A 21957-nucleotide genomic window follows, 5' to 3' on the forward strand; every position below is an offset into this window, starting at 1 on the left:
CCCAACGGACGTGCCGAAGCCCAACAGCTCCCAGAAGGCCCCGCGGCCGGATTCAATTTCCGGCCAGAACGCGGTCTGTGTTTGCTGCGTGTGGGAGGGGTGAGCCAGGTCGGCTCCGGAGGCTCTGCCCGAGCGTGCTGAGCTTCCGCGACTCGCAATTCTGAGACCCGGCTGGGTGCTGAGCGGTGCAGGAGCAGTCGTTTCAGGTGGGTCCAGCCAGGGCGCTGAGAGGGGTCGGCCGTGTGTCCGGCTCTGGACCACATTTCCCAGAGGGCCCGGCGGCCCGTCGCTCTTCTCGCAGGAACTCGAACGTTTCGTCGCGCCTGGCGGGACTGTTAGATCCGTGAGGCGCGGGCCCGCGGGCCCCGGGGGAACCGGCTCGGCTCTGCAGGTTCCCACCCCGGGGGACCCGAAAGGCCGAAGGTGAGGAGACCGGAGGCCGGTACGCGGCTGGGTCGTCGGGCCTGTGCGGGCAGAGCGGCATGAGGAGGGGAGGATGTGGGACTGTCTGAGAGAGATTGTGACATTGCGACCCGTGTGCGGATATAGGGTGCCTATCAGTGTGGGGTTCTGCGTGTGTCCCTATGGTGGTGTGTGATTGCGACTCTGCGACACTGTGGGGTACCTGCGACTGTGGGTGTAACTCTGTGTGTTCCGTGGTGAGTATGTGATTGTAACTGTGTTACCATGTGTGGCTCTGTGTGTGTGGGTGTAGAGTTCGTGTTCCCTTGTTTTAAGGATGCCTCTGCTCACTGTATGTGGTATCGTGTGTATGGGTATGGGGCTCCTGTCAGCTGTGCGATTGTGACTCCAGAGTTCTGTCCCTGGGAAACCTCTGTGAGGTTTGGTCAGGTTATAGCCCTGGACAGCAGGGACCTCAGCTTTTCCCTGAGACACTGGGACTGGGCAGAATGCCCCATTCTCCTCTGATCTTCGTTCCCTGTATGTCATGGGGGCTGGGAGCCGGCTGACAGCTGACCTCTGACCCGACCAGTTTGAGCAACAAGAAAAACCTGGTGTCTCACAATTACTTTCTTTTCTTCCAGTTCCACCCTTCTCCAGGTCAGGCGCAGAAGAGAAGGAAAGAATGCATGATGAACTTCTGCAAGCACTGTCCAAGGTGTGTTGGGGTTTCCTCTTTGCTTTCCTTCTTCTGAAAGTTAACGCTTAATAAAGGTATGACATTTGATTATAGGTCCTTATAATTTCCCCCTTGGAGAAAGGATAGTTGAGCCTGGTATTAAAGCCCAATACCTCCCATATACCTAATGTTTACTTATTTGGAAAATGGCTCCACTTCTGTTTGCTGAGTTTTCTTCTTTTTAAATGCAATATTTAGGGGCTGGCCCTGTGGGGTAGCGGTTAAGTGCGTGTGTTCCACTGCTGGTGGCCCGGGTTCGGATCCTGGGTGCACACCGATGCATTGCTGTGGCGGTGTCTCATGTAAAGTAGAAGAAAACGAGGGGCACACATGTTAGCGCAGGGCTGATCTTCCTCACACACAAAAAATAAATAAATGCAATATTTATTATGATTTTAAAGTAAAAGGATGATTATTTTAGAGATTTTTTTTTTTTTTTAAGATTTTATTTATTTGTTTTTTCCCCCAAAGCCCCAGTAGATAGTTGTATGTCATAGCTGCACATCCTTCTAGTTGCTGTATGTGGGACGTGGCCTCAGCATGGCCGGAGAAGCGGTGCGTAGGTGTGGGCCCCTGATCCGAACCTGGGCTGCCAGCGTTGGAGTGCGCGCTCTTAACCGCTAAGCCACGGGGCTGGCCCCGATTTTAGAGATTTGAAAAACAGAATTACCAAGAAAAAATAAAATATGATTACTCTAATAACTAGTCTTAATATTTTGATGTATTTTCATTATTTTTCCAAAATCGAATTATACTTCATTTATCATTTTGTATCCTGCATTTTCACTAAAAAGGATCATTCTCCTGTGTCGTTAAATGGTCTTTGTAAAATACCATTTTTCAAAGATACACATTAATGTCTTTTTATGAATGAGTTATGGTTTATTCTTTTCTTCAGTCAGTTGTGTCAGACTTTGAAATTGTTAAATATTTATTTATTTATGCAAACACACACATATACACATAGGTTTGAATTTGGATTTCCAGGATTAATAATGAGATTAAACACCATTTCATATGTTTATTCGTTATTAGGGTTTCTTTTGTGACATGCCTGTTCAAATCTTTTACCCATTTTGCTCTTGGATTATCTCTATTGATTCGTAGCAGTTCTTTATATAATCTAGATATGGGTCCTTTATTGATTATATTTTTCTACTATTTGGATTGTTTTATCACTTTTTTTAAGGTGGTTTTATGCATAGAAGTCCTCATTTTTTTAACAAAGTCAAATTTATCAATTTTTTTTCCTTTATGGTTGGTGCTTTTTGTATCTTATTTAAGAAATCCTGGGCCGGCCCTGTGGCTTAGCAGTTAAGTGTGCGCGCTCCGCTGCTGGCGGCCCGGGTTCGGATCCCAGCCGCGCACTGATGCACCACTTCTCCGGCCATGCTGAGGCCGCGTCCCACATACAGCAACTAGAAGGATGTGCAACTATGACATACAACTATCTCCTGGGGCTTTGGGGGGAAAAAAATAAAAATTATAAAAAAAAAAAAAAAAAAGAAATCCTTCCCTATCCCAAGGTTATGCAAATATTCTGTATATATGATTAAAGCTATAAGTTTTGCCTTTCCCACTTATGTATTTACTCCACTTCTTACTATCTTTTGTGTAGGTGTAAAGTAGGGGTCAGGGTTGGTTTTTTTCCTCCTTATGAGTACCCAAATTTTCTCAGTACCATATATTAGAAAGTCAGTTTTGTTCCCACTGGTCTACAAATATATCCAGTGTCCATATGTGCATGGGTATGTTTATGAGCTCTTTATTCTGTTCTATTGATCTATTTGCATATCCCTGTACCAGTAACACACAGTCTTGATTATTCTAGCTCCTCTCTCCTCTGAAAGTAATTTGGCTTTTCTTCCTCTGGCATAAGACTTCCTGTCTGTTTTTGGTTTTCTATAATTTTAGTATAATGTGCCTAAGTGTGCATTTCTTTTTATTTATCTGCTTGGAATTTGTAGGGGTTTTTGAATTTGTAGATAGATGTCTTTTATTAGTTCAGGAAAATCCTCAGCCATCTTCAAAGATTGTCCCTGTCTCATTCTCTCTCTCTCTTTTCCTTCTCAGGCTCTATTACACATAGGTTGGAATTTCTCATTATTTCTTTTTTCATCTCTTTTTGGTTTTTAGAGTTGACACTTATAGGTCAAATCAAAGCAATATTAAGCAAAAGAACCTTGCCTTGTCTCAGGAGGAGGCAGAGAGCATGGCAGGTAGCCAGGGTTTTTGGATTCTTCCCCCAGCTTATAGTAAAAATATCTTTATTCAGTAGTATTTCAACACTTCTAATCAACTCACTAAATCATAAGGCTATCCATTTACCTTATGATTCTCTTATCTGAAAATTAGAGTGTGTCAAGGTAGAGGACTCAGAAAAGGGACAAGGTTTCCTCAAGATATAAATTTGGAACTGAGTGGGCCACTCTCAATTTTTAAAATATGTGTGTTTGGTACATAGGCAAAGAAAATCAGCATAAGAATCAGTCTTCCTAAATCTATTCTTTTTTTGTGTGTATGTGAAGAGCAGCCCTGAGCTAACATCCATGCCAATCCTCCTCTTTTTGCTGAGGAAGACCAGCCCTGAGCTAACATCCATTGCCAATCCTCCTCCTTTTTTTTTCCCCAAAGCCGCAGTAGATAGTTGTATGTCGTAGTTGCACATGCTGCCAGTTGCTGTATGTGGGACGCCACTTCAGCATGGCCGGACAAGCGGTGCATCGGTGCGCGCCCGGGGTCTGAACCTGGGCCACCAGCAGCAGAGCGTGCGCACTTAACCGCTAAGCCACGGGGCTGGCCCCTTCCTAAATCTATTCTTTAGAAGAGGTCTCTCTATCTGAATTTCTTTAGAAGAGAGCTGAGTCTTTCCAAACCATTCTCCTGTGCCAAAGCCCAAACAGAGTATCTTGTTCCCCTTTCCCGTCAGCCTCTAATTACACTCACCACCTCTATAGTGAAGATTATTGCCCAATTAATGGGAATAAATCTAGGCAGATGGTGTACTGTAGTAGAAAATAAATTTTAAAAGGAATAAAATGAATTTTGTTCTCAGAAGCTAACCTAATGTTTCATCAGGAATATTTCTTTTTTTTCTTTTTTTTTTTTTTTTTTATAATTTTATTTTATTTATTTTTCCCCCAAAGCCCCAATAGATAGTTGTATGTCACATCTGCACATCCTTCTAGCTGCTGTATGTGGGACGCGGCCTCAGCATGGCCGGAGAGGCGGTGCGTCGGTGCGCGCCCGGGATCCGAACCCGGGCCACCAGTAGCGGAGCGCACGCACTTAACCACTAAGCCATGGGGCCGGCCCATCATCAGGAATATTTCATCAGGAATGTTGAAGCATTCCCAGTAAAGTCAGAGAAAAGACAGGATATACACCATTACCAATGTTATTTAACATTGTTCTGTAGGTATTAACCAAAGCACTTAGACAAGAAAAAAATTAGGTTCAAACTTAGAAAAGAGGATATAAGATCATTACTTTTTGCAGATGATATGACTGTGTACCTGGAAAACCAAATCGACTTATAACTAGCACTGTGAAATAAGCAGGACTCCATAGGAAGCAAGCAAAAGAAATTATTTTCCGTATAATTTCCACTCTCAACTCTTTGTGGGCTGATTTTTTTTGTTGCCCTGGATAAAAACTCGTGCAGTTCTTATAATTGTTTTGGTCACTCTTGGGTATCCTTTGGTTGTTTTCAGTCAGAAGATCAGTCTCATTTTACTAATTATAACCTCCAGTTGAGTGTAGTAATATGTAAGTTTCATTTAAAGGCTTTTCTCTGAGCTCAGGCTTGCTTTAAGCTAGAAGCTTACAGTGTGAAAAGGGGGACATACTAAACTTTGTTTCCTCAACCTGAACTTCTCTTTCTCTTGCCCACTAAGTAATTTCTGGCTCCTGTGAGATTGCAACAGGGTAGGGAAGAGGAGGTAAGGAGAAAAGTCTTACTTGACTGATACTGTTGTTTTGGTCTTCGTATCTCTTGCTTTTATGAATGTTCAACACTCATTCATTTTCTTATAGGGTGCTTTTGTGGGATTCTCAGAGAAGCCCCTGCTAGAAACCTCTAATTGCACTTCCCATAATCTGGACAGTATGTCTCCTTGAAATGGCTATTTATAATACCTGTCTTATAAACTTGGGCATTCTGTGATCCACTCCTCTGTTGGGGTCCGTCTGTTGGTTCCATATCTTGTCCAAGATAGGGAATAGGTACCAGTCTCTGTTCCCTCTAAACTCCAGGGAACACAGTAAAAATTCTCCTAAATAATCTTACCATTCCACTTTGGACCTTGGAGTCTAAAGGGGCCCCCTTGTTTGGCCTAAGATGAAGGAAAAGTAAACCTCTTTTCTCCTGTGGGATGGAATGTGTCCAAACTCATTCCAAACAGCAACCAATTCTTGGACACAAACTGGGTGTCCTACAATTCAATTCAATTCAATTACGACACTAACTACCCAGGGTTAACACAGACCCCACAGGTTAAGGGGCTCAGTTTCACAAGACTGCCCTACTTCAGACACCAGCCCCAAGTCTCTAGTGTCCCCAAGGCATGGCACTTCTCCCCAGCAGACCACAAATTCAGGTGTTCCCAAGATCCCCACTCAGGTTCAATAATTTACGGTCATGCACCACATAACGATATTTTGGTCTACGACCAACTGCGTATATGATGGTGGTTCCGTAAGATTAGTACCATATAGCCTAGGTGTATAGTAGGCTATACCATCTAGGTTTGTGTAAGTACACTCTATGATGTTCACCCAAGGACAGAATCGCCTAACGATGCATTTTCACAGAACATATCCTCATCATTAAGCAATCCATAACTGTATTAGAAACACTCATGGAACTCAGGAAAGCACTGTATTTACGATCACAGTTTTATTATAAAGGGTACAACTCAGGAACAGCAAGATGGAAGACATACATAGGGCAAGGTATAGGAGGGAGGACCATATCTGGAAAGAATCTTAAGGATTTTACCTAACAAAATGTCTGAAATGAAAGGTTTATTCAGTAATATTTATATTGTGGAAAATTTTGCTACCAATAAAATTTTAAAAGTTAAAGAGTTTATGTTAATAGGAAATAATCTTTATAACAGTCATAAGAGAACTACAGTTTTCAAAAATTTAAATTATGCTCTTGTGTAAGATAGTGATATCTTAAATTAATGTTTAATCAATTTTGCATTTTAAAATTCAAGAGATGTTAAAAGACTTAATGGAAAAACGGCAGGGCTTTGTCCACTACTAGTCTTCCTCCCTTTAGGTGGCTACCCTCAACTCATTTTTCCTATATTTTGGCATTTTTCCTATATTTTAATTAATATTCCTATATTTTTTCTTTTTTTTTTTTGAGGAAGATTTTCCTTGAGCTAACATCTGTTGCCAGTCTTCCTCTATTTAGTATGTGAGCCACCACGACAGCATGGCCACTGACAAGTTGTGTAGGTCCACACCTGGGAACTGAACCCAGGCTGCCAAAGCTGAGCATGCCGAACTTAACCATGAGGCCACTGGGGCTGGTTCCTATATTGCTATTTTTTGATAGAAATTTTCTGGTGACTTCTTTGAGGTAAATATGGATTGAAATCTCCCATACCACATTCCTCATTTCCTGTCCCCTGAAAAGAGTTCTTTCACAGTTTTTCTTTTTTTTTTTTTTTTTTTTTTAAAGATTTTATTTATTTATTTTTCCCCCAAAGCCCCGGTAGATAGTTGTATGTCGTAGTTGCACATCCATTCTAGTTGCTGTATGTGGGACGCGGCCTCAGCATGGCCGGAGAAGTGGTGTGTCGGTGCTCGCCAGGGATCCGAACCCGGGCCGCCAGCAGCAGAGCGCGCACACTTAACCGCTAAGCCACGGGGCCGGCCCCACAGTTTTTCTTTAAATCATTGATATCCACTTGATTAGGACCTTGCAGATATTGTTAATCTGAGCCAAGTAGTACACTAGACCCTAGTGTTTTCTTAGTACAATTTTTATTTTTCTGAAGGCAAATCGCTTTGTTTCTTCATTTGCCTGATTCCGTATATGTGTTACTAATTTTTTTCCCCAAATCCACCAGTATTGCTGTCAGTTGCCTATCAATATTTTCCATGTGATCAAACATATTAGCTCTTTATTTTTCGTGGGAGACCTCTTTCCGATAGTCCTATGTCCTCCTGTTTCTAGATGTTGCTGTCTAGCTTTGTTGCCAGATATTGTCCTAGGACTTGCCTTTTACAATTATACTTGGACTTTGTTCACCATTCTCATGTTAGTTTTCTAGTTTCTGAATATAATACCTTTCTTTTTCTTAATTTACTCCCTAGTTTTGATGGAACACATAGGCCAGTAAGCTTCCTAAGAAAAACTAAATAGGAGATAATTTTATCATTTCCTGTGGATCTAGAATTGTCTTGATTTAATCTTCACATTAGCTTGGTATTTAGTCTTGCTTGGTATATGAACTTCATACTAGAATATAGAGTTCTATTTTCTTTTGTAATATTCAAAGAATCACTTTGTTTTCTTATTTTAAATGGTGCTGTTGTGAAGTCTGTTGCCATTCTGATTCCTGAAGATTTTTATGTGATCCACATTTTCTTCCTGGAAGATTTTACAAAGTTCTGTTTTTCCTTGATGTTCTGAAATTTTACTCCAAAATATATTGTAAGATTTTTTTTTAAAGTCCATCACATTTTTTCCTCTCTTGGGGCTTAAAGGGAAAATGAGAAGGGGGAAGGAACTCGCATTTATGCAGACTTTACTACGACCAAGTGTTGAGCTGCATGCTTGCTATTTCATCTCATTGGAAAAGTTTACCCTATTTGCACATTCCTAGACATATCCCTCTGTGCACAGGAAATATGTCTTCTAGTGATGTAATAGGATTCTAGCCCCTTCAATTTGCTTAATAATCTTGGTCCTTTTCTGTAGAGCCCTCTACCACCTCTACTAACATCTTTTTCTTCTCTCCTTCCATTATGAAAGCATGTTTGTTGTTTCAGGGGTCAATGATGTTCAGGGATGTGTCTGTAAACTTCTCTCAGGAGGAATGGGAATGCCTGGACTCTGGTCAGATGAATTTATACAAAGAAGTGATGTTGGAGAATTTCAGCAACCTGGTTTCAGTTGGTAAGGATAACTATCCCCTGAAATTCAGAGTCTGCCCTCGGGAATGTCTCCTTTCTCCATTGTGAATTATTCTTGTCAAGTAACCAGGTAAATTTCTGCTCCCTGTTCCGCAAGGAATGGTTTGAGTTGGAATGGAATGGAAGAGTTGGAAATGGGCAGCTCCAATGGGCTGCACTGAAGCTTCATCTGCCTCTGCTCCTTCCTGTAGTGGCAGCTCTTGATCACCAAGGGACTGAATCTGATTTCTGGGACACCAACAGCATAACCATGTCCCATGTCTTTTCTTGTAATCAGGACTGTCCAATTCTAAGCCAGCTGTGATCTCCTTATTGGAACAAGGGAAAGAGCCCTGGATGGTTGACAGAGAGCTGACAAGAGGCCTTTGTTCAGGTAAGTGAGAGATGATAGGGCAGGAGCAGAGCCTGAGGAGATATTACCTATAAGACGTTATCAGGAAACTCCCCTCAAAGACCCAAGGCCTCTTCCATATGAGCTATCTTGCTTTTTTTTTCTCTTGTGCTTTCTTCCCTTTCCAATGTAGCAAGTACCTTTCTTCTTCGTTTCCAAGACAAATTATTCTACCTACCTTTTAGATTTCTTCTTCTCCGTAGGATCTGCTGCATTTAGACTTGTATAACAGGATATATTCCCACCCTAAGTAGTACGTATGTGTGTGTATGTGTGTGCTTTTCTCTCCTTATACTGGTTTTCATTTTATCTACTTTCCAATTATTTGTTAACTTCGTTGACCAGCTTGTCCTGGATTTAGCAGTTCATTCTTTCATTTATCAAACATTTGATTATTTTTTACTTTTTAAAAAATTCAGATATACACACAGATAAGCACATGATTATGATTATATGGTGTAATGAATTGTGCAACTGAATGCATTCATGTAATTGCCACTCCAGACAGGTAATAGAAAATTACTAGCAGCTCAGAACCCCTTCCCTGCCTCTTCCCAATCACTGGCCTCTTTGTCCTCACCCAAAATAAACGCTATCCTGACTTCTAACACTACGGATTAATTTTGCCTGTTTTTGAGCTTTATGTAAGTGGAATCATACGGTATTTATTCTTTTGTCTTTGGGTTTTTTTTTTTCAACTTTATGTTTATGGGATACATCTATGATATTTCATATAGCTGATATTAGTTCGTTCTCATTGTTATGTTGTATCCATTCTATGAATATATTTTATATTATGTATTATTTATTGTTAATTATTATAAATTAAATATCCTTTCTACTATTGACAGTTGGGTTGTTTTCCAGTTTTTAGCTATTAGTCATAATGCTGCTGTGAACATTCTCATACATACCTTTTGGTACGTATATATACACTTTTCCTTCTGTGACTGGCTTCTTTCACTTAGCATAATATATTCAAGGTTCATCCATGTCGTCACATATTGCCGGATTTCCTAAGGCTGAATAATATTCCATTGTATATATATATATATACCACATTTTATTTATCCATTCATCCATCTATGGATTTAGGTTGTCTTCACATCTTGGCTGTTGTGAATAGTGCTGCGATGAACACAAGAGTGCTAATATTTCTTCGAGATCCTGATTTCAATTCTTTTGGATAAATACCCAGATGTAGGATTGATGGATCAGATGATAAAGTTCTATTTTTAATTTTTTGAGGAACCTTCATACTGTTTTCCATAGCAGCTGTACCATTTTGCATTCCCACCAATAGTATACAGGGGTTCCAGTTTCTTAACATCCTCACCAACACTTGTTGTCTTTTGTTTTTTTTGATAATAGCCATCTTAACAGTGATAGATGATGTCTCATTATGATTTGGATTTGCATTTCCCTAATGATTAGTGATATTCAGCATATTTTCATATACCTCTTGGCTCTTTGTATGTCTTCTTTGGAGAAAGGTCCATTCAACACCTTAACCCATTTTTTAATTGGGTTATTAGTTTTTTGGCTTGTATATTTTAGAAATTAACCCCTTATCAGATATAGGATTGGCAAATATTTTCTCCCATTCCATAGGTTGGCTTTTCACTCTGTTGATTGTCTCCTTTGCTGTGCAGGAGCTGTTTTTTTTTTTTTTCCCCCCCTGAGGAAGATTCGCCCTGAGCTAACATCTGTGGTCAATCTTCCTCTATTTTGTATGCGAGCTGCTGTCACAGCATGGCCACTGACAAGTGGTGTAGGTCTGCACCCAGGAACCGAACCTGGGCCACCAAAGTGGAGCGCACTGAACTTAACCGCTAGGCCACCAGGGCTGGCCCTATGCAGAAGCTCTTAAGTTTGATGTAGTCCCATTTGTCTATTTTTGCTTTTGTTGCCTATAATTTTGGTGTAATGTACATGAAATCATCACTAAGACCAATGTCACAAAAGTCTTCCCCTTTGTGTTCTTTTAGGAGTTTTACAATTTCAGGTCTCATGTTTAAGTCTTTAATACATTTTGAGTTGATCTTGGTGTATAGTTTAGGTTGAGTGTCCAGTGGATATCCAGTTTTCCTAACGCCATTTGTTAAAGAGACTTCCTTTCTCCATTACGTAGTCTTGGCACCCATGTTGCATATCAGTTGACTGTATATGCACAAATTTAATTCTAGGCTCTCTATTCTGTTCCATTGGTTTATATATGAATGTCTTTATGCTAGTACCATACTGTTTTAACTGCTGTAGCGTTGTAACAGGTCATGAAATCAGGAAGTGTGATGCCTCCAGCTTTGTTGTACTTTCTAAAGATTATTTTGGCTCTTCAGTCATCTTTTCAGTTTCTGTAAAAAATGCCATTGGGATTTTGATAAGGATTGCATTGAATCTGTAGATTGCTTTGGGTAGTATGAACATTTTAACAATATTAAGTCTTCCATCAAAAGATACAAACTTTCAGTTATAAATAAGTCATTGGGATGTAATATATAGCATGGTGACTATAGTTAATAATATTGTATTGCATATTTTCAAGTTGCTAAGAGAATAGATCTTAAAAGTTCTCATCACAGAAAAAAATATTCTGTAACTATGTATGGTGATGTATGATAGTTAGTTAGACTTATTGTGGTGATCATTTCACAATATATACAAATGTTAAATCATTATGTTGTACACCTGAAACTAATATAATGTTTTATGTTTCTTATACCCATTTAAAAGAAAAAAAGTGTTCCAGCCCATGAGCATGAGATGTCTTTCCATTTATTTGTGTCTTTAGAAATTTCTTTTAAAAAAAATTTTGTTTTTTGGGTTTTTTGGGTTTTTTTGCTGAGGAAGATTAGCTCTGAGCCAACATCCATAGCCAATCTTCCTCTTTTTTTGCTCTTTTTGTATATGAGCCACTACCACCACATGGTCACTGACAGACAAGTAGTGTAGGTCTAGGCCCAGGAAACAAACTGGGCTGCTGAAGCGGAACGTGCCAAACTTAACCGCTAGGCCACTAGGGCTAGCCCTAATTTCTATCGTCAGTGTTTTATAGTTTTCAGTGTACAAATCTTGCACCTTTTTAGTTTATTCCTAAGTATTTTATTATTTTTGATGCTAATGTAAATGAGATTGTTCTAATTTCCTTTTCAGATAATTCATTGTTAGTGTATAGTAACACAACTAATGTTTGTATATTGATTTTGTATACTGCAACTTAAAACTGAATTTGTTTTTTAGTTCTTACAGTTTTTATGTGGATTCTTTAGGATTTTCTATACATAAGATATCATTCGCGATCAGGGAAAGTTTTACTTCTTCCTTTCTGATTTGGAAGCCTTTTATATCTTTTTCTTGCCAAATTGCTTTGGCTAAGACTTTCAGTACCATGTTTAATAGAAGTGGTGAGAGTGGGAATCTTTGCCTTCTTTATGATCTTACAGGAAAAGCTTTCGGTTTTTCACTGTTGAGTCTGGTATTAGCTGTGAATTTTCGTATATGGCCTTTATTATGTTGAGGTAATTTCCCTCTAAGTTTGTTGATAGTTTTTATCATGAAAAGTTGTTGAATTTTATCAGTGCTTTTTCTGCATCTATTGAGATCATTGTGTAATTTTCATCCTTCATTCTGTTTATGTGGTGTATCACATTAATTGATTTTTGTATGTTGAACCATTTTTGCATCCCAGGGATAAGTTCCCCTTGGTCATGGTGTATGATCCTTTTAATGTGCTGTTGAATTTGGTTAACTAGTATTCTGTTGAGAATTTTTGCATCTATATTCATCAGGGTTCTTGGCCATTTAAATGTTTGGTAGAATTCACTGGTGAAGCTATCTGGTCCCGGGCTTTTCTTTGGGACGTTTTTGATTACTGGTTCAATCTCCTTACCAGTCATAGGTCTGTTAAGACTTTCTATTTCTTCATGATTCAGTTTTGGTAGGTTGTATGTTTCTAGGAATTTATCCATTTCTTCCAGTTTATCCAGTTTCTTGGTGTATAATTGTTCACAGTAGTCTCTTATCCTTTTTATTTCTGTGACATCAGTTGTAATGTTGCCTTTCATTTTTTATTTATTTTTATTTTTTATTTTTTGTGAGGAAGATCAGCCCTGAGCTAACATCTGCCAATCCTCCTCTTTTTTTCTTTTTTGCTGAGGAAGACTGGCCCTGGGCTAACATCCGTGCCTATCTTCCTCCACTTTATATGGGACGCCGCCACAGCATGGCTTGCCAAGCAGTGTGTCGGTGTGCGCCTGGTATCCAAACCAGCGAACCCTGGGCCGCCGCAGCGGAGCACGTGCACTTAACTGCTTGTGCCACCGGGCCAGCCCCTTTATTTTATTTTTTGAGTCTCTTCTCTTTTTCTTAGTCTAGCTAAAAGTTTGTCAATTTTATTTATCTTTTCAATAAACCAACAATTAGTTTTGTTGATCTTTTCTATTGTTTTTCTATTCTCTATTTCATTTATCTCTGCTCTAATCTTTATTATTTCCCTCCTGCTAACTTTGGGTTTAGTTTGTTCCTTGAGGTGTAGTTAGGTTGTATATTTGTGATCTTTCTTCTTTTTTAATGTAGGAACTATAAACTTCCCTCTTCATATTGCTTTTTCTGCATCCCATAAGTTCTGATATGTTGTGTTTTTGTGTGTCTCAAGATATTTTCTAATTTCTCTATTTCTTCTTTGACCCATTGGTTATTCAAGTGTGTTGTTTAATTTCCACATAGTTGTGAATTTTCCAGTTTTCCTTCTGCTGTTGATTTCTAGTTTCATTTCACTGTGTTCAGAAGAGATACTTGGTATGGTTTCAGTCTTCTTAAATGTCTTAAGACTTGTTTTGTGAACAAACATGTGATCTGTCCTGGAGAATGTTCCATGTGCACTTGATAAGAATATATTCTGCTGTTGTTGAGTGGAATGGTCTATATATGTCAGCTAGGTCCATTTGATCTGTAGTATTGTTCAAGTCGCTGTTTCTTTGTTGATTTTCTGTCTGATTGTTCTGTCTATTATTGAAAGTAAGCTATTGAAGTTTTCTGCTATTATACTTATGTCTATGTCTCCCTTCATTTTTGTCAGTTTGCTTTATATCTTAGGTGCTCTGCATTGTTCTCCTGAGCTCATCGAGCATACTTATGGTGGGTTTTAAAGTTTTGTCAGAGCTGGGCCCATGGCATAGCAGTTAAGTGCTCTGCTGCTGGCGGCCCAGGTTTGGATCCCGGGCACGCACTGATGCACCACTTGTCAGGCCATGCTGTGGCGGCGTCCCATATAAAGTGGAGGAAGATGGGCACAGATGTTAGCTCAGGGCCAGTCTTCCTCAGCAAAAAGAGGAGGATTGGCGTGGATGTTAGCTCAGGGCTGATCTTCCTCACAAAAAAAATAAATATCAATAAAGAAAATTTTGTCAGGTAATTCCTATACCTATGTTTCATTAGGGTCATTTTCTGTAGCTTTATTTTGTTCCTTTGTTTGGATTATGTGTCCTTGTTTCATTTTCCTTGAGTCTTTGTATTGGTAGCTACACATTAGAAAAAACCTCCACCTGTCCCACTCTTCATGGATTGGCCTCATCTAGGAGAAGACCCTTCACCAATCAGAGCTTCTGTGAGCCTCTCAAACCATTGTGCTAGTCCAAACTACTGTTTTGGTTCTTAGTGGCCCCCAGTCTAGAGTATGCCAGGTCCCATCAGCCCTCCAAAACAAGCACCAGTCCCTCAGGTAGCTCCAGGAGAAATTAGAACATTGGATGTGTTGTCCAACTCTTTCCCTCTCCAGGCAGAAGGTGGGAGCTGGCGTTTTTCGCCTGCTAGCTCTGCTCTAGGCTGGGGGGTGGAGCTATGGCAAGTGTTTGCATGAAAGTTCAAATCACCTGCTTTGTTCTCAGTGGCCCCCAAGTGTCTAGAGTATGCCAGGTTCCATCAGCATTCAATACAGAAGCCAGTCCCTCAGGCAATCCCTGGAAAAGGTGGAACATTTGATGCACAGCCCACTCTTTCCCTCCCTAGGAAGAACTAGGAGCTGGGGTTTTTCTCCTACTTGCCCTGCATTAAACTGGAGGAGGAGCTGTGGTGAGTGCCCACAAGTGCTACTTCAAACCAGTGCCTTTGTTCTCTGTAGCCCCCGGGGTGTAGCATATGCCAGATCCCATCTACACTCTGAGACACGTAAGATAAAAGCTGATCTCTTGGGTAGCTCACAGGGAAGTAAGAACACTGGATGTGTAGTCCAACTCTTTCTGTCCTCAGGAAGAAGCTGGAAGCTGGAGGTTTCCTCCCAATAGAATGGCATTATGCCAGGGCTGGGGATTATGGTGAGAGGGTCTTTCTAGTTTTCCTACCAGTTGTGTTGTGGCTAGTCTCACGCTTGCCCAGGAGGCAGGAGCCTTTTAGCTAGTTTCTAGATTTCTCCCAAAGGGAATTGATCCATGTATTACTGTTGAATTGGTGTGTCCATGGGTGGAAGGCGAGTCTAGGGCCTCCTAGTCCACCATCTTGCTAATGTTACTCGAAATATTAATTTTTGTAAGTTGATCTTGTATCCAACAACTTTACCAAACTTAGTTTTTTTATTCTCTTGGTTTTTCTGGTTACATCATCATAGTATTTGTATGTTATTAGATTTCTCTCTTCCCTTCCAGTTTTCATACTTGTTATTTCTTTGTTGATAATGGTAGCCAAGACTGTATCAATTGGTAACAGTGGTAGTGGGCATCCATTTCTTTTTCCCCATGTTATAGGGAGCATATCTAAATTTTCTTCATTTATGTGTAATGTTTCCCATAGTTCTGATAACTTTTACTAAGTTACAGATGTTACCTTGCAATGCTAGTTTGCTAAGTTACCATAAATAGGTGTTGGCCACATCATACAACTTTTCTATATGTGTCAAGATGATCATGGCAGTATGTGGTCTTATTTCATAATGGATGTACTCTCTGGTATGTGGCCATTTTGACCTGTGAGTTCATATTCCCATGAAGATATCAACTACCTTGTCTGGCAGTGTGCCTGGGGAAGGGCTGAGAGCTAGACCCTGGTCTGTGTCCCTCCAGGTGGATCCAAGAAATGGGAGGAGTTGAGTTCAGGAATAATGAGCCCTAAGACCTACAGATTCACTGCTGATAACTTTTATTTGCTCCTGCTCCGTCAGGCAGCTCTTCTCATCAGGGTTTCATCTTTCAACATCATTCACAGGAAGAGTAGATGCAGCAGCACCCACAGGAAGAGTCTGCCTCCCTTTTTCATAATCCACTGGCACTTGGGGTTTTAATAGTTCAGGAGGCAGAGGAGCAGATGATTGAGAGCGGATGGTCGGCCATATTCCTGTCTCCAGCAGGGCTTTTTCTTTGCCATTGCGTTATCTGACTCAGCAGCCTGGGCTGTTGCCACCAATTTCTGTGGTAAAGGCACAGGTCGTGGTGGTCCCAAGGGAGTTCAGGGAAAGGCTAAATCAGAATTTAGAGACTACTTCCAGGTTAGCCTCTCCCTGCCTTCTGTTACCACCTATCCAGGCAAGTAGCCTCCACTCTCAAACACACACAAGTTTATACCAGTCTTCAGTCTCCCTAGGACTTTTCACAATTTGTGTCAGTTCATAAAACCAGATTCTCTATCCTTTCTCCAGGGTCAGTTGGGAAGGGAAGCCAGAAGTTTGTGCACATTCAAGTTCAGACAGGAACTGTTGATTTTTTTTAATATTTGTTTTTATATTTTCAATTTCTGATAACTTTGTGTTTTCTCAGTGTTCCTTTATTTAGCATCTTATTCTTGTTTAATGGATATCAGATCTGTATTCATTATATTTCTTTGACATTTTTTCTATTCCTTGTGTTGTTTCCTCACAGATACTTTGACCTCTTTTGGGTTCTTTTTTGGCTTACTGCTCGTTTTTAATTAGGAGATACTAAAAAGATGATTGGAGCCTCTGTGTAGTGGGGAGTGGGTCTCCTTTACTTTAAGATGGTCTGGTTGGATTACTTTACTGAGGACTGCCCACTTTTGGTAACTGCTGGTCTTTTCTCTTGTGCATAATTTTCCCATAAGAAGAAACCTTCACTTTCTCTCCTGATGAGGGAGTTAGGAGCCTGTTATCAGTGTTCTGGGTATTAAATTGTAGTAAAGCAACAGAGTCTCATCATTACAGTATTGCAGGTTGACACCAATTCTCTGATTCCAGCTGGGTGTCTTATGCTTCAATTCAGTTATGGCACTAACTACCCAGAGTTAACATCAGATCCCATAAGTTAAAGGATATAGGTACCCAACAAGGCAGCCCTTAGTTCGAACACAAGCTGCAGGTGGGATCCCCAGGCTGCCCACGCTTCTGCGTGTCCAACTATAAATTCAGGGCTTTATTCACCCTCTCAGGTTTGATGATTCATTAGAACAACTCACAGAACTCATGAAAGCACTATACTTAGGATTCCTATTTTATGTAAAGGATATAATGCACAGTTAGATGAAGAGGTACATAGGGCAAGGTCTAAGAGGGTCTGAAGCACAGGAGATTTTGTCCCTGTGGAGTCAGGATGTGCCACCCTCCTGGTATGTAGATATGTTCACCAACCAGGAAGCTTCCCCCAATTCTTACCCTGAGTTTTTCATTGGGGTTTTATTACATAGGCAGGAGTGACCAATCAGCCCCTCCCTTGAAACTGTCTAGGGACCCACTGTGAATCACCTCATTAGCATAAAGTCAGTTATGATCAAAAGGAGCTTGTAAATAACAAGAAACAGTGCTGTCAGGAAATTCCAATGCCCTGGAATTTTGAAACCCTGTGCCAGGAACCAGGAACAAAAACCAGATATATTCTTTATTATATAACAAGTATGTATATTTTCTGTTAATCCTTTGTTCTCCATTCAGGACCCATGCCCGCAGCTATCCCTGATGTTCCTGAGTCCAGATTCCCTCTGCTTCCATTCTTCTAAATTTCTAGTTTTCTGTGAGAATGAGCTCCCCACCACATCCTTCTCTGTGGTGGGGAGCTGGTTCTTGGGGGTCTCACTACTAATACAGTCTTTGAATTCATCCTTCAGCTTTCACCACTTTCTGTGCACCCCACTATTAGAATGCCTGATGCCTCCAATTCATATGCATTTGTGAGGATCTGCACCATGAATCAGTGCTGTGGAATTCACCCATTCACTATAGGCTCAGTTTGACTTTGTGTGGTCTGCAGTCACTTATCACTCATCCATTGGCTTTCCAGCTTCCAAGTTTTATTGCCACTGTCTCATCTCCAGTATGCTTTGTCCTAGTGGGGTTTTCCTTGCCCCTTATTAAGCTTTTACTGTAATTTTCCTGTAGATTCATGAATAAGCAATGGTAAACTTAATATGTACAGTCTGCCATTTTTAAAACAGAAATTATGCCCCCTTTTTATGAAAAGTACAGTTGACACTCATTACTCACAGATTCTGTATTTAACAATTCACCTACCCACTAAAATTTATTTGTAAACCCAAAATCAATACTTGCAGCACTTTCATCGTCATTGGCAGACATATGCAGAGTGGAGAAAAATTTTGATGTGACATTCCTGTCTTCTTCTCACAGGGTATGTTTCATTCTTAGTCTCTTCTTTCTCACACTCAAGCTGCCTCTCTTGTTAGTCACTGCCATGACTTGAAGAATCCATTCCTCTCTCTCCCAAGGTCAGCATCACAGAATTCCAAGGCAAACTATTTTCATTGTATCTTCAACCCATTTCCAGCTCTATCCACAGAAGAGATTTACCTGTCTACCATTCTCACCAGTGTCGTTCAGCACCTTAGACTTGGTACGGGCTGTCCCCTGATGTGAATTTGCCAACAACACACTCTTTGCCACAGAGTCACTGACCACCCCCTCCATTTATACATTTCAACACGTTTATTCCTCAATATTCCTTTGATATAGGTCTGACAGTTATCCACAAATTATAAAACATACAGTACGATGCTCTGTGTGTGTGTATGTGTGTGTATGCTTATATAATTAAAATAACTGTATAATATGGAGGATGGCCCTAAACAGTGTTTATTCACTGAAGTTTCAGGTGATTCTGATCCATACCAGAATATTAGTTTATAGAGGTCATCTATTTCTCTAATCACCCTCTTCAACTTCTTCCTCTATTGCCTCTCCTTAATGTCTGCTTTTCTTATCAATTTTATAAATTGTTTAGCCATATTTGAGAACTGTCTTAAGCGTTTACTTTCCCAGATATTATTTTCAGCTTAATCTTCCCATTTTCTTTTTAGAAGTTTAACCTCTCCCAGAATAGGAAAAATGAACATAGGCCTTTATATTTTCTTTCAGATCTGGAATCAGTGTGTGAGACCAAGATATTATCTCTAAAGAAGAGACATTTTAGTCAAGTAATATTTACCCATGAAGACATGCCCACTTTTATTCAGTCTGCATTTCTTGTTCCACGTCAAAAAACTATTAATGAAGAGAAACCCTGTGAATGTAAAATATGTGGAAAGGCATTTAATCAGAACTCACAATTTATTCAACATCAGAGAATCCATTCTGCTGAAAAACTCTATGAATGTAAGGAGTGTGGGAAATCCTTCAGTCGTGGCTCACTTGTTATTCGACATCAGAGGATTCACACTGGTGAAAAACCATATGAATGTAAGGAATGCGGCAAGGCTTTTAGCTGTAGTTCTTACTTTTCTCAACATCAGAGGATTCACACTGGTGAGAAACCCTATGAATGTAAGGAATGTGGAAAATCCTTTAATTATTGCTCAAACCTTAATGATCATCAAAGAATTCACACTGGTGAGAAACCCTATGAATGTAAAGTATGTGGAAAAGCCTTTACTAAGAGTTCACAACTTTTTCCACATCTGAGAATTCATACTGGTGAGAAACCTTATGAATGTAAGGAATGTGGGAAAGCCTTCACTCAACACTCAAGGCTTAGACAACATCAGAGAATGCACACTGGTGAGAAACCTTATGAATGTAAGGAGTGTGGGAAGGCCTTTAGTAGTGCCTCTACGCTTACTAACCATCATAGAATTCATGCTGGCAAGAAACTCTATGAATGTAAAGAATGTGGAAAGGCCTTTATTCAGAGCTCAGAACTTATTCAACATCAGAGAATCCATACAGATGAAAAACCATATGAATGTAATGAATGTGGGAAGGCATTTAATAAAGGCTCAAATCTTACTAGACATCAAAGAATTCACACTGGTGAGAAACCCTATGACTGTAACGAATGTGGAAAGGCCTTTGGTAGTCGCTCTGATCTTATTCGCCATGAAGGAATTCATACTGGATGAATGATAGGCCCATGTGATTACCTTTATAATAATATTTTTAAAAGCAGGTAATGTAAAAAACAAACAAAAAACCCATACAACCCCAGATAATGCATGACTGAAGGTTCCTTGTGTAGTAGATTTCTAGGGCTACTGTAACAAAGTACCAAGTACCACAAAACTGGGTGGCTTAAACTACAGAAATTTATTCTTTCACAGTTTTGGAGCCTTGAAATCCAAAATCAAAGTTGTAGGCAGGTTCCTTCCTGGGACTCTGAAGGAGAATCTGTTCCATGCTCTTCTCCTGGCTTCTGGTAACAGCCAGCAATCTTTGACATTCCTTGGCCTGTAGATACCTCACTCTGGTCTCAGCCTCCATCTTCACAGTGCATTCTCCCTGTGTATCTGTATCTCTTCTCCTCTTCTTATATGGACACCAGTCATACTGGATTAGGGCTCACCCTAATGACCTTACCTTAACTTAATTACATCTGCAAAGACCTTATTTCCATGTAAGATCACATTCACAGGTACCAGGAGTTAGGACTTCAACATAGTTCAACCCATAACACTGTTAACATTGTTTTTTTAATGTATTTGCAATTTTTACATAACTTGTTAATCACATGTATTTTAAAATGTGAATTCAGGGTCTAAATTAAACCTCCCTTCCCCTGAAAAAGAAAGATTCTATCTCAAAACTGCTTCTTCAGAGGCTGGCCCCGTTGGCTGAGTGGTTAAAGTTCCATGCGCTCTGCTTTGGCAGCCCAGGTTCAGGCCACTCATCTACACCACTCATTAAGCCATGCTGTGACGGCGTCTCACATACAAAATAGAGGTAGATTGGCACAGATGTTAGCTCAGGGCCAATCTTCCTCAAGCGAAAAAAAAGAGGAAGATTGGCAATGGATATTAGCTCAGGGCGAACCTTCCCCAGCAAAAAAAAAAACAAAACTACTTATTCAATAATTCCTTCCTTCCCAATTGTTTTGTTCTCCTTCTTGGTTGTATATTTGTGTTTATACTAGCTTATGTTTTAAGGCCATCTTTTCTATTGCTGTGGCCTACAGATCTCTGTTTCCACCAATACTACACTGGAAATTGTATCATACAGTCTATCTTTTTAATTCCTGGCTGAATTGAACCTTTGTTTTTGAAGGCAGCTCTATTCTTTTTTCCTTTTGTAAAACTATATTTTCTTATTGTAAAAAAAACCATAGAGAATACAAGGAAAAAAATAAAGATTATTTGTAAGCCAACCAGAGATGACTACTTTCAAATTATTATAACATATCCTTCCAAACTTTATTTAGTGTAATCATGACATGCATGCTGTACCATAACCTGCTTTTATCATCCTATTGTTTCAGTAACTACAAATGTATGTTTATCATTCTTTTTAATGGTGTCTTTGGCTGACTATCATTTTGCTAAATACTGACAAATATTATGGTGCCCATGGAAACTGCAGTTATAAAAGTTACCCCCTAAGTGCAACATTAGTGCTTTTTTTGTTTTTCTCTACAAACTTTAAATTTCAATGCTGAAATAACTGATGAAGATTTTTTTCCTGTAAAATATTGCCAAAAGCTCCAATCCCCTCATTGTAATCACTGTTATCAATTTATTTGTCTTTCCAGACCTCTTTTTTTTTTTTTTTAAAGATTTTCTTTCTTTATTTATTCCCCCCAAAGCCCCAGTAGATAGTTGTATGTCATAGCTGCACATCCCTCCAGTTGCTGTATGTGGGACTCGGCCTCAGGATGGACGGAGAAGTGGTGCCTCGGTGCGCGCCCGGGATCCGAACCCGGGCCACCAGCATCGGAGCGCACGCACTTAACCACCAAGCCACAGGGCCGGCCTCCAGACCTCTTTTAAAAACTATTTTTACTTACATGCATGTGCACACACAGCCAAATACGTAAATACTTGTAGAAAAAATTAGTGCTGCTTTGTAAATTTTTTTGTATAAATATATATACTAATGTGTGTACTGGATTGCTATAAG

General features: G+C 39.9%; 1 protein-coding gene across 3 annotated transcripts; it reads left to right on the forward strand.

Moving 5' to 3' along the window:
* Positions 1 to 196: 196 nt before the first annotated feature.
* ZNF829 (zinc finger protein 829) lies at positions 197 to 21213 on the forward strand. Of its 3 annotated transcripts, XM_058529147.1 has the most exons (5): positions 197 to 423; positions 1047 to 1120; positions 8153 to 8279; positions 8574 to 8669; positions 18991 to 21213. In XM_058529147.1, exons 2-5 carry the CDS (start codon positions 1088 to 1090, stop codon positions 19968 to 19970), a joined length of 1236 nt encoding a protein of 411 aa, XP_058385130.1. In that variant the 5' UTR covers positions 197 to 423; positions 1047 to 1087; the 3' UTR covers positions 19971 to 21213. The 3 variants fall into 3 exon arrangements, with proteins under 3 accessions (XP_058385130.1, XP_058385132.1, XP_058385131.1); XM_058529149.1 differs by lacking the exons at positions 197 to 423; positions 8153 to 8279; XM_058529148.1 differs by lacking the exons at positions 197 to 423; positions 1047 to 1120 and having other exon boundaries at positions 8219 to 8279; positions 8394 to 8669.
* Positions 21214 to 21957: the final 744 nt, after the last annotated feature.

Source organism: Diceros bicornis, chromosome 34 (assembly GCF_020826845.1).
Source record: "Diceros bicornis minor isolate mBicDic1 chromosome 34, mDicBic1.mat.cur, whole genome shotgun sequence".
Lineage (NCBI taxonomy): Eukaryota > Metazoa > Chordata > Mammalia > Perissodactyla > Rhinocerotidae > Diceros > Diceros bicornis.